Source organism: Callithrix jacchus, chromosome 14, assembly GCF_049354715.1.
Source record: "Callithrix jacchus isolate 240 chromosome 14, calJac240_pri, whole genome shotgun sequence".
NCBI lineage: Eukaryota > Metazoa > Chordata > Mammalia > Primates > Cebidae > Callithrix > Callithrix jacchus.
In genome coordinates this window covers 86,424,301-86,437,078 of record NC_133515.1, presented here as the reverse complement: position 1 = coordinate 86,437,078, position 12,778 = coordinate 86,424,301, and the positions used below count along the sequence as shown (strand labels likewise).

The following is a 12,778-nucleotide window of genomic DNA, read 5'->3' as shown; positions in this document are numbered from 1 at the left end:
CCCGCCTTGGCCTCCCAAAGGGCTGGGGTTACAGGTATGAGCCAGGGCGCCCAGCCTAATTTTTTTTTTTATTGAATCAGAGTCTCACTCCGTTGCTCAGGCTGGAGTGCACTGGTACAATTATAGCTCACTGTAACCACAAACTCCTGGAATCAAGCAGTCCTTCTGCCTCAGCCTCTCGAGAAGCTAGGACTTCTACCTAGCTAGTAGTACATGCCACATGCCATCATGTCGAGCTAATTTGTTTTAAATTTGTTGCAGAGATGGGGCCTTGCCCAGTTTTACCTAGATGCCAAAGGAAGAATTAAACTGCTGTTGTTTGAAATGCCTTTTTTTTTTTTTTTTAATGGAGATAAGGTCTTAACTCTGTTGCCCAGGCTGGAGGAGTGCAGTGGTATAGTCATGGCTCACTGCAGCCTTGACCCCCCTGCCTCAGCCTCCCAAATAGCTGGGGCCACAGGTGTGCACTCTCACCTAGTCACCACCACTCTCAGCTAATTTTTATAACTTTTTATAGAGATGGGGTTTCACTATGTTGCCCAGATCTGTCTTAAACTCCTGGGCTCAAGTGATTCTCCTGCCTTGGCCTCCCAAACTGGTGAGATTACAGGCATGAGCCACTACACCTGGCCTGAAATTCTTAAGGGATGAGAGTGTTGATGACAGAGCACTTTGGCATCACGGTGCCTAACTTGGGAGACAGGGAAGACGCGCACCAGTGGGAAGTGTTTACACCTGGGGACAGCTGTGCTGAGTACTGTGGAGCCCAGAACCTTGAGGTAGACAGCGACTTGCGACTTGGCCTTTTTCTTGAACTGTTTTGCAGAATGTGGATTGGGGGTAAGTGGTCTTGAAGCACTCATTTAGTCACCCTCAAATTAAGATTTCTCCTTCATGTTTCTTGGGCCTGCACCTCCAAGATGACAAAAGAGGAAACAATGGTAGTGCCAAAGAGGGCCGCAGCCAGGTGTACGCCATTCACTGCAGCCAATTTGCTGCATGAGCCGTGTCTGTTGTGTGCCCAATGACAAGGCTATTATTTATTTATTTAGAGATGGAGGTTCGCTCTTGTTGCCCAGGCTGGAGTACAATGGCACAATCTTGGCTCACGGCAACCTCCGCCTGCCAGGTTCAAGAGATTCTCCTGCCTCAGCCTCCCCAGGCAGCTGGAATTACAGGCATGCGCCACCACGCCTGGCTAATTTTGTATTTTTAGTAGAGACAGAGCTTCTCTATGTTGGTAAGCCTCAGGTGCTCCGCCTGCCTTAGCCTCCCTAAGTGCTGGATTATAGGTGTGACCCACTACACCCAGCCCAGAGAAATATTAACAGCAAGAACTGCCAGCTGACAGCAAGAGCCAAACGTTTTCAGGGATCCAGTCTAAGACCCTGGCTTGCTACTTAGCAATAGGCATTCTATGATGGGCTGATTCTGAAGGAGGGAGTCAGCCACTCTTGAGCCACTGCAGCAAAGTCACTTGGTCTCAGTCTGGGGGGAAGCACTTTAATAGCTAAACATTCTAGCCTTGATTTTTCTGAAGGGAATACACCCGTTTTCAATTCTGGGGTTTTCTTGGGGGTACTTGCTTGGCTGTATGTGAACTTGTGATCCGAGGAGAAAGAACAATGTTGGCTTTCAAAGTGACCGTAGTTTTCTGTTTGCTACTAGATAAGGCAAAAATAAAACATTCTTATTTTTATAAATTCCATTTCTGAAATGACATGATTTCTAAATAACAAATATTCTTGATCAATGTTTGAAGGAAATGATCTTTTTATCTTAGAGCAACTTCACTTCTTTGAGCCTCATGTGTGTTCTCAATTACGAAATGTGGATAATAATAGTATCTGTCCCATGGATATTTTGAGAAGGTTGAATGAAGAGGAAATTATTATAAAGAACTAGCTGGGCGTGGTGGCTCATACCTGTAATCCCAGCAGTTTGGGAGGCCAAGGCGGGCAGATTGCCTGAGGTCAGGAGTTTGAGATCAGTCTGGCCAACATGGTGAAACCCTGTCTCTACTAAAAATACAAAAAAAAAATTAGCCAGGCGTGGTGGTGTGTGCCTGTAATTCCAGCTACTCAAGAGGCTGAGGCAGGGGAATTTCTTGAACCAGGGAGGTGGAGGTTGCAGTGAGCTGAGATGGAGTCACTGCACTCCAGCCTGGATGACAGAGCAAGATTCCATCTCAAAGAAAAAACGCCTAGAGGTGTCTGACATATAGTATCTTCCAGTAAATGTTCACTATTCTTAGCATCTCAGACAGATGAGCTAGTGTAGATAGATGATTAAGTCAGCTTGCTTCACAGAAATTAGTGTGAGTTTGGTAGCATACCAACTGATAGTATCAGACTTTGAAAATAAATGATTTTGCTTACTCCTTTAAAAAAAAGAAAAAGGGCTAGGTGCGGTGGCTCACCCCTGTAATCCCAGCACTTTGGGAGGCCAAGGCAGGTTAATCACAAGGTCAGAAGTTCAAGACCAGCCTGACCAACATGGTGAAACCCTGTCTCTACTAAAAATACAAAAAAATTAGCCAGGCGTGGTAGCAGGCACCTGTAATCCCAGCTACTCGGGAGGCTGAGGCAGGGAGTTGCTTGAACCAGGGAGGTGGAGGTTGCAGTGAGCCAAGATCACAGCACTGCACTCCAGCCTGGGTGACAGAGCGAGACTCTGTCTCAAAAGAAAGAAATAGAGTCTCCCTATGTTTCCCAGACTGTCTTAAACTCTTGCCCCGAGCAATCCTCCTACCCTAGCCTCTCATAACACTGGGAATACAGGCATGAGCCACTGTGCCCAGCCTGGTTTTATTTTCTTATTCCCATTTTTTTCCCAGATTTTCAGACCATGGGCTTGCTACTGCACTGAGCACATTTTGTGAGAGTGTTCACAGCCCTGGGCCCAGTTGCTATTTCCTGATCTCGGTCTTATCAACTTGATCTTGCTTCGCTGTCATTTTTACATTTTCTCATTAGCTTTCTCCCCACTGCTCCTTCGTCTGCTTCCTTCTTCCTTCTTTAATTAACCCCTCACCTGCAACTGGGTGTGCTTGGGTTCTTGACTGAGCTTGTATGAAAACTGACCGTGAAACAGGTAAGTAGGGAACGAGGATGTTTTACAAGAGAAATGACTGTAATACAGGAAGCCAATCTAAAGAGGATAAGACATATAGTTCAAAGGAGGCAGAAAGAAAATCCTAACAGATACTCAAATCTATTGATAATCACTTTCTGGAAGAGGAAAAAAAGGCTGACACACAAATCCCTTGCTAGAGAAATTACAAAGCCAAGAAAATAGATAAGCCTGAGGATTAGAGAGATGTTCATTTGCTAGGCGGAACACAAAAGCGCAGACCGCAGACTAGAATGTGTACAAAACCCTCTGCAGCCTTTTATTGTCCGTCTTCGCCAAAGCTGTTATGTAAAACCCTCTGGGGAATGGATGAAACTATGTTTACACAGTTCTTTAAGTGCAGAAGCATCATGTTAAATAAATCTACAGGGCAGGATTGTTAGTCTTTCTCCTTCTCAAGCAAACTTCAATGCTGTCAGATAACCTCTCCGTGTCATCTCTCCTTTTCTCTTAGAGTGAGCCCTTCCTGAGAACCCTTCGGAACAGTAACTACATGTACCCCACCAAGCCAGCGATTGAGGTAACCACTGACTCACATCTCCCTCTCAGACACAAACCATTTCCACCTGCCAGGGGCTTGGGTGTGGTGCAGGTTTCAGAGTGTTCATCGAAGCAGAAATGTACTTCTTACATACTGGGGATTGGAATGTACAGAAAAGGCGCCCAAACCATGAAGCCCCAGGATTGCCTTAACATGTTCTCAAGTTGCTTACCTGACGTCGGCCCCCAAGCAGAGGAAGTGGCTGTGCATCGACTTTCTTTGACCTTTGCAATCCTGGGCTCACAGACATGGTTACTGCTTAGGCAGCTCAGCCTCTCAAGAAGGAGAGGCCGTGGGTGTGAAGGTGGAAGCTGAGTGGGGAGGGAACTGCAATTCCAGCGGTGAGGCCAAAAAGGAAGTAGAGGCCTGTTCACATGGGCCCCTAGGCCTTGTCTGGTTCAAGTCGATCATTCTAGTGCTGAGGATTCAGAGCCCATGACTTTAGGGACAGCCACTCCAAAGATAGCCTGGATGACCCTGGATTACACCATGCTTTGCTGTCAGGCCTGGTCCAGATCAGGTCTGTTGGTCACCAGGATGGGGTTCAACCAGCAGTTTCCGTTTCACACCTATATTGTATCCAGTCTCGTGTTTAGGGGCTAGAAGGCAGACAGAGAAGTATCAAACATGGTCCTGACCAGGGGAAGCGAGAGCCTGATAGAGTTTGGTTATTGAGCACATACTATGTGCCAGACACCATTCCAGGAAGACAGAGTGTTAACTAAACAGATGGATCCCGGCTCTCACATAGCTTACAATCCACTGACAAAGGTGTCTCATATAACTAGGCATGGTCATTTCAGATAGTGATGACAGCTTTGAGGAAGGGGATGGGTTGGGGCAAGGGAGGCAAATTCAGGTACACTGTGCAGGCAAGGCCTCCCTAAGGGGAGATTTGAACTGAGGCATGCATAATGAAGAGATACCTGCTACACAGACAGCCAGAAACACAGTCCCTGCAGAAGAACAATGGACCACACAGGCTCAGAAGTGGGACTGAGTTGGGTGTATTTGGGGAAGAGAAGGAAGGTTAGAGTGGCTGGGGGCATCAGAATGAAGTGGAGAGTGGGGCAAAGGAGATCGGGAGTGCCTTGGAGCCAGATCACAGAAAGCCTGAATTCCTGAGTGAAAACAGCGGATTTCAAGTGGAGAAAGGTAGGGAGGCCATTGGCAGTCTGAGGACAGAGTGACATGAGCTGGTTCACCTCTTTCAAAGTTCTCCCTGACTGCTATGTGGAGAATGGGTTGGAGATCAGCAGGAGGGACTGGGAAAAGATGTTTTATAAGCCAGTCAAAGAAACTAACCCATATGAAATTATTGAAGAACTGTTGGCTGCTAAGCTCTGGAGTAGGAACAATACCAGCTTCCCGGCTGTGGGTTATGCTGTCTCCAGCCTTTCTGAATTTTCTCAGGCTCATGTTAGCCCAGTGCAGGCTTGTCCTCATTGAACCAGTGACCAAATTCCATGAGAACTAAAATGTCAGCTGCATCTTGTGAATCAGGCATTTATTCATTTACTCAGCACTTGCCTGTTAGATGCCTAAGTGGAGTGGGCACTGTGCTAAGTGCTGGGTAGACAGTGGTGAGCTGAGTGGGTCTGGACCTGCCCTCTTGGTTCTTCAGTCTCGTGCATCTTTGCTTTTGCTGCTGGAAGAGCTAAACATCCCAGAGCTGGAAGGGTGTTAGTTTTAATAGCTTTCTACTCTAAGTAGCCACAGAAGCAAAATTCTGTCATCTGAGGTAACATGGATGAGTCTAGAGGACATGATGTTGCGTGAAATAAGTCAGGCACAGAAAGACAAATACATGTTCTCACCATATGTGGAAGTTAAAGAAGTTGACCTCACAGAAGTAAAGTGTAAATAGCGGTTATTAGAGGCTCGGAAGGGTGGATGGGGGTTGGGGAGTAGGGATAGCAGAGGTTGATTAACAGAAAATTACAGCTAGAGAGGAAGGATAATTTCTAGTGTTCTATATAGCACAGTAGGATGACTATAATTAACCATAGTTTATCATCTATATTCAAATAGCTAGAACAGCAAATTATGAATGTTCCCAACACAAAGAAATAATAAATATTTGAAGTGAGGGATATGCTAATTACCCTGATTTGATCATTGCCTGCTGTAGAGGTGTATCAAAATATCACACTATGCTTCATAAATTTGTACACTTAGGTATCAATTAAAATAATAAAAGCTCTCCTTCCAAAGTGCACAACCAGGTGAGCAAAAAATAAAGTAAAATAATAAAAGCAAAACTAATAAAGTAGCCACAAAGAGGCTTTACCTGGGAGGTTGTTAGAAATGCAGAGTTCTGGGCACCACCCAGACCTGCTCAATCAGAATCTGCAACTTAAGATCTGCAGGGAATTTGGATGCACTGATTTTGGATGTGGCACATGGTTCTTCCCTTGCGACAGATGAGCACGCTTAAATTCCAAACAGGGTCTGTTAATCCACATGCAATATGCTTATCTCTGTTTCACCAACTATCTGAAACATATCTCATGTGCTGATGGTTGTATACCTTTTTACGTTGCTTTTCTCTGAGTATTTATCATCTACACACAAGCGTGTTCTTGATTTCAGTAAAACTTCCAAACAGAAGAAATCCATCAGTATGATGAACTGAGCAATCCCTTAGAAAAAAACTGAATTCCATTGGGTTAAGCAAACAATACTTAAAAGAAGTTCCACTTTTGCTCCCTGATGATAGGAATATTTCAACAAGGCTTATCTTCAGCATCATGTGACTGAACAGATGAGATAAGTTTCCATAGTGTCTGTCAGTCAGTCTCCTGGAGAATCAGTCAACCTGCTGGTCAAGCCCTACTCCACACTCAGCGTGCATATATTTGGGACTTCGGGAAGATATTCTCCCCCAGATTTCTGGTACTAATCACTTCTGTGCCCTCTGCTTTTATCCCACTCCTTCCCCCAACACCTGGAAAATATTCTCTGCATTAGAGAGAAAGAAAGTTGAGTAAAAGCATCCAGGTTTGCTTGCATAACTTTACAAATATATAAGGAATAAGGCTGTTAAGTTCAATATGCAAAAGACATACAGGTATCCAGAAAAGATATGCAGAAACCAGGAGCTTTGCAATTGTAAAATATCTTGTGGTATTATTCTAAAAATATTTTGATTATTGTTTAGGTTCTAGCATTATAATTAGTGTCAGTTAGCTTAATTTTATAAAACACACATACCTATAATCTTCTATTAGGCATCCAAATCCTGTGTTCCTTTGGGAGACCGCCTGTGTATGACTTCATGGTTTTCTTCCCTGCTTGGGGCAGCTCCTGGCTCCATTCAAAGCATAGATATATTGGGATGGGAAAGGCTGTGTGTGGGTGCGTGTGTGGGGGATGTGCACTATGGGTTGTGCAGAGGGGTAGGTAGACACACCCACTTCTCCCCCTCTAGTTTCCCTCCTAGCCCAGCTACAACTCAGTTCTTTCCCTCACGTGATCCTCTATGGTGATGTATTTCTAGCCTCCATCAAAAACCCCTTAGCTGGTTCTTCTTGGGCTGAAGCTTATCTCCCTCCACAATGAGTGTTGGGCAATGAATCTTTTCTCTTGTTAATTTAGAACTGGGGCAGCGACTTCCTGTGTACAGAGTGGAATGCTTCCAATAGTGTTCCAACCTCTGGTGAGTGAAAATATCATCATCCCCTTCAATAAGGGCCTTGCTGAATATCAGGTTGTTATGGGGGGACCCTGCAAATAGACCCTGGAGGTTTTTAAGCAGGCTTGCTAACTCCCATGCAGTGCAGATCCTGTGGCCTGCAGCCACAGCTGGGCTTCTGTGTGGAGGAGCACAGACTTCTCCACCGAATGCTACTTCTTGTCTCCGTATAGTCCCAATGGCAGTCCATTACGCCTCCCTGCCCAGTGAGGCAGGTGGAGTCAGGGACTGGGATTCTGCCTGCCTGTGCTACATGACCCTGCAGCTGGAACTTTCCTGGACCACCCAGTGTGAATCAGACTCCTCTGAGGATGGATGATAGCCATGAAACCCATTCTCTTCAGTGCCTGAACCCATTCCCATTCAGTTGTGCTGAATGAATGGAGGATGCAAAATTGCTAAGGCCTTAAGCTGAAAATAAGTACAATGGGTAGCTGTGGGACAGAGTTATACACTCTTGGTAAAATGTATATTTGAAAAGGTAGATGCTCCCAGCTTCTACAACCATCTCTCTGCTTGTCTGCCCTAGTCCACAAGCTCCGACCAGCAGACATCAAAGTGGTGGCCGCTCTGGGTGACTCGCTGACTGTGAGTACTGAGCTGTGAACCAGGGTGGGCACCTCAGAGTCCAGCCAGGCCCTGTGCAGGATCCGTTCTTCCCCAGCACTGGCTCTGCATTCAGCATTGAACCCACGTTACTGAGGGGCCTGCCTGTGTCAGGCACTGAAACACAGCCAGGTGATGGAGAATGCCCTAACACAGCCAGGCAATGTAAAATGCCCTGTCTTGCCACCTTCCCAGTTCTGCTTGAAGTCCCCTCCTCCATGAGGCCTCCCCTCAGTCTCCAGGGGGAAGCAATTCCCACTTCCTCACTGTTCGCAGGTGTTTTGTGGGTGTGTGATGGCACTATGATGGCACTCATCCAAGTCTTCCTGCCTTTATCAGGGGACTCGTCTCCATATACTCAGATTCAGAGTGATAGGTCTTACACACACACTGCCCCATGCTCCCTACTCTTTACAGACATGTGCTTTGGGACAGAGGGAGCCCAGTTCCTTGCACATAGCACAGTCTTGCTAAATGAATTGCTGTGCACACCAACACTCTATTAACAATTCTAAGGGAAACAAAGTGTGAAATGCAGTCATAGCCCTCCAGCAACCTGTCTGGCTGGAAAAACAAGAAACTTACACAGAAAGAAATGTATTATCACACAGGTGATATACAGGACTTGGATTTTTTTTAACTTTTAAGTTTGGGGGTACATGTGCAGGTTTGTTACATAAGTAAAGTTGTGTTATGGGATTTGTCGTATAGATGATTTCATCACCCAGGCATTAAACCCAGTACCCATTAGTTATTTTTTCTGACCCTCTCCCTCCTCCCATCCTCTACCTTCTGATAGGCCCCAGGGTGGGTTGTTCCCTTCCACACAGGACTTTTAAAATAGAGTATTTATTTCAGTAGAAACACCAGCTCCACATGTGTGTGAATGTGTTTACATTTTGGCATGAACATGGAAAAAGATGTGGAAAGGCACACAGGAGTCTGTTCACCACTGGCGAGCTCTGGTGGTTTTTGCATGTGGGTAAGGGGTGAGGAGGGAGTGCGGAGGCTGTGGCAGGGGGCAGGACTCTTAAGGTAGGAGTAGAGTATTCATTTGTTTAAATCTTTCTATCATTTCACATATGTTACTTTTGTAAATTTCAAAGACTTTTTTTTTTTTTAAGACAGGGCATTTAGAGAAAGCTTTAGAGAGGAGATAGGAACTGATGAGGATCTTGGAGAAGGAATTTAGAGGTGTAAAGTGCTAGAAAGGAGGGAAGTTTCAGCGATCCAGGAAGGGATGGGGAGTGGGTAGTAATGGCGTAGACCAGCCAAGGTCTTCAGATTTCCCAAATGGTGGCAGGTAATTAGCTTAGGCCTGAAGGTTTGTGTGTACTGGAAAGGACGGGGCAAACAAGGGGAAGGAAAGAAGAAACCAGATTATGGCGAGCTCAGAAGATCAGTGAAGTGATTTGTCTTTGATCCTGAAAGTAAGGGAGACTCATTAAAGGGTCAGAGCTGGGGGTTGCGGAACATAAAGAAAGAGGCACGCGCAGGAGGAACAGAAACTAGAGTCGGTTCACTCAGGCAGGAAGGAGGCCAGGGTGTTGCAAGGAGGTGAGGGTCTCAATTAGGAACACAGCAAAGGGAATGAAAAGACAGGGGCGGGTGCTAGGGAGGGTGGGAAGGAGGAACCAACACAGCTTGGTTACTGGTTGTAGGTAGAGAAGTGGGGAGAAGACAGTATCAATACCACTCCAGGTTTAAGGTGGCCTGGAGAAAAGCCGGTACTATTTTTAGAAAAGGCAGATCCAGGTCCCAGCTGCTACCCCAGGGCCAGAGGAGGCTCTCCCAGTGCCCTCAGCCTGTACCGCAGCCCAACCCTGATCTTTCTTTTTGCTTTTTACAGACAGCAGTGGGAGCTCGACCAAACAATTCCAGTGACCTGCCCGCATCTTGGAGGGGACTCTCTTGGAGGTAGGATGTTCTTGATTCATACTCTATTGATGATACTCTCTCAAAGAGGCCTGGGTAATGTTTCCCCTCCTACCCCTCACGGGATGCAGTTGGGTCCCCAGGGCCCAGCACTGAGACAGGAGTCTGTGGTGCTTGTGTTACCCCTGAGGGTGATGGGAGAGACGCCCCAGGGGCAGAGTCTCTGGTTCGGGTTCTGACTTATGCATATGTTGACTCATGGAGCAGCACGTTGGGGTGATTTTAACAAATAAGCTTTCTTCTCCCCAGCATCGGAGGGGATGGGGACTTGGAGACTCACACCACACTGCCCAGTAAGTAGCAGCCTGGCGAGGCACCATCACTGTGGCCATGCTTCCTGGGGCCAGGGCCTTCCCGCTGGAGGAGGGGAAGAGAAGGTTATCTGCAAATAGAGCAGTCAGCCAGCCCTGAAAAGCCCCAGAACCCCTGTGCCCCACCCCTGTGTCCCACCCCTGCATCCCTACCCTGCATGCTCATCTCAGCTACTGTGAGGGTCCTGCGGGCTCTCACCTGTGCTCTTCACCTCCTCCCTCCTCCTCTAAAGACATTCTGAAGAAGTTCAACCCTTACCTCCTTGGCTTCTCTACCGGCACCTGGGAGGCGACAGCAGGACTAAACGTAGCAGCGGAAGGGGCCAGAGCTAGGTGAGTAGACGCCATACAGGAGGGTGAGTGGAAGGCAAGGCTGAGACATCAGGGTGGGAAACGGGAGGAGAGGAGGGTGGGGTCCCGGGGGCAAGAGCAGCTGTGCAGGACCTTCCATGTGAATTATCTCCTGAGATCGTCACACCCTTGGACAGGGGCACTGAGGCTTATAAGCTTTCCAGAACCACCAAGATTACCCAGCAAGTTATCAGAGGCAGGATCAGGCCATATCTGAATCAGGAGCCTATGCTCTGAGCACTGTGCTATTACCGCCTCTCCAGGGCAGCAGGAGGAGCACAACTGCCGTGGACCCAAGCACTGTCCCTGCTGGCTCCAGCTCCACCTCCTGCCCGGCAGGGCAAACATGAAGGGTGGCTCTCAGCACCCCAAGAACTGAGTGCATGACCCGTGGATGGCTGCCCTCTGTCTCTTCCCCACCCACTTCAGTCTTTGACTCTGAAAAAGCTGTATTCTGACACTAGGGAGTTAGATGGGTCAGGGCCCCCAAAACAGCATGGTGGCTGTTTGTTTTCACTGGGATTTCTGTTGTTGACAACAACCCAGATAATTAAAGCTGAAATGCCTGACCAGGCTCATTGATTTTCTGCATGGAGCGCATACAGCGCTGGGTGTATGCTTTGTAGAAGGATCACTATGCTCAGATCACCAGGGAAACGACACCGGCTTGACTCACTCTGTTTACAGGGAATGTTCCTTTCAGAAGTGGTAACGTGGGCCCCATGCTCTGTTTGAGTCTCTAAGCCACAGGAAGCAATGTCAGTTCCGCAACGTCATGAGCAGGAAGAACTTACTTTTCTGCAAATCTGGGCTTCATTATAGCACCGTCTAATTACTGTTGTTATGATTGCTATCACCACTGTCACTGCCGTCGTCATTTTATTGTTCTTGTACTGTACAGGCTTCATTTTCCAGGGGCTGATTTCTCACTCTGTTGACATTCAAGCCCCTTCTTCCTTTCTCATTTCACTTCTCTTACGGCCGTTTCTATTTTACTGCTGCTAGCACCTCTGCCAGTTGAAGTCGGTGGCCGGGGAAGTAGTTGAGACAGTAGCTCCTATGGGTATCTCTGATATCCAATGTTAGGGGAAAGGAAAGTAATCCATTGACTTAAGAAAGGAAGGTTGGATAATTGCTCTGTAAATTGGGCTGTCATAAGGATTAAATGAGATAAATAGTCCATGAAAAGAATGGAGTACAGTACATAATACACACCAGAAAAGTAGGGCAGTACAAATAACGCATTAAAAGTTTACCGTGTAATAACGGATCTTTAGTTTCAAAGTGTTTTTCATCTAACTTTTCTTCCATCAATCAATAACAATTCATTAAACACCTGCAAAGGACTGAATCCCAAAGTGGTTACTAAAAGATACAAAGGGCCAGGCACAGTGGCTCACACCTGTAATCCCAGCACCTTGGGAGGCTGAGGCTGGTGGATCACCTGAGGTCGGGAATTTGAGACCAGCTCGGCCAACATGGTGAAACCCCATCTCCACTAAAAATACAAAAATTAGCCAGTTGAGTGGGTGGGTGTCTGTAATCCCAGCTTCCGGGGAGGCTAAGGTGGGAGAATCACTTGAACCTGGGAAGTGGAGTTTGCAGTGAGCCAAGATTGCATCATTGCACTCCAGCTTGGGTGACAAGAATGAAACTCCATCTCCAGTAATAACAATAAAAAATAAAAGATACAAAGGAATCAAAAAAGGTAAACTCCATGCCCACAAAGATGCACTTAACCATGCACTCTAGGTAAGGAGACTAAACAAATGGGAAATAACTTTCTGAAAAAGATAATCCTGGGTGGCAACGTTGCAGAGCTTCGTCATGGAGTACAGTTAAGAGAACAGGAGAGCATGAGGTGGGCACTGCACTGCCTAAACACAGATGCAGACGCAGAGCGGACCACTGAAATCATCCAGCCCAACCTCTTCCTTTAAAAGATGGAAAAAGCCAATCCCAATGAGATCCAGCAACTAGAACAAGCTCATACAGCAAGTCGGTAGCAGAGCTGAAAGGAGAACCTCTGTTCCCTGGGGTAAAGAAGGAAATGCAGGATGTGGATCAGTGAGCGTGGAGAGGAGGCTCGAGGGGAAGCAGGACTTGGTCTGGGCCTGAAGACTGGGAAGACGATGGCTAGGAAGAGAAGCAGCAGCAGCGTTTGTAACTCCCCCTCCTACCCATGACGGCTTATTGCCCATGGAACAT

At 46.9% G+C, this 12,778-nt stretch overlaps 1 protein-coding gene across 5 annotated transcripts in view; it reads left to right on the top strand.

The window, feature by feature from the left end:
• PLB1 (phospholipase B1) overlaps positions 1–12,778 on the top strand; it is a 154,025-nt gene that overhangs the window by 121,213 nt on the left and 20,034 nt on the right. For all 5 annotated transcript variants that reach the window (XM_054245111.2, XM_054245110.2, XM_078349616.1 and 2 more), the window contains 6 exons: positions 3,587–3,652; positions 7,271–7,331; positions 7,897–7,955; positions 9,823–9,890; positions 10,158–10,201; positions 10,453–10,552. In XM_054245111.2, the coding sequence (XP_054101086.1) occupies positions 3,587–3,652; positions 7,271–7,331; positions 7,897–7,955; positions 9,823–9,890; positions 10,158–10,201; positions 10,453–10,552 (398 nt within the window). The remainder of the gene's footprint in view (positions 1–3,586; positions 3,653–7,270; positions 7,332–7,896; positions 7,956–9,822; positions 9,891–10,157; positions 10,202–10,452; positions 10,553–12,778) is intronic.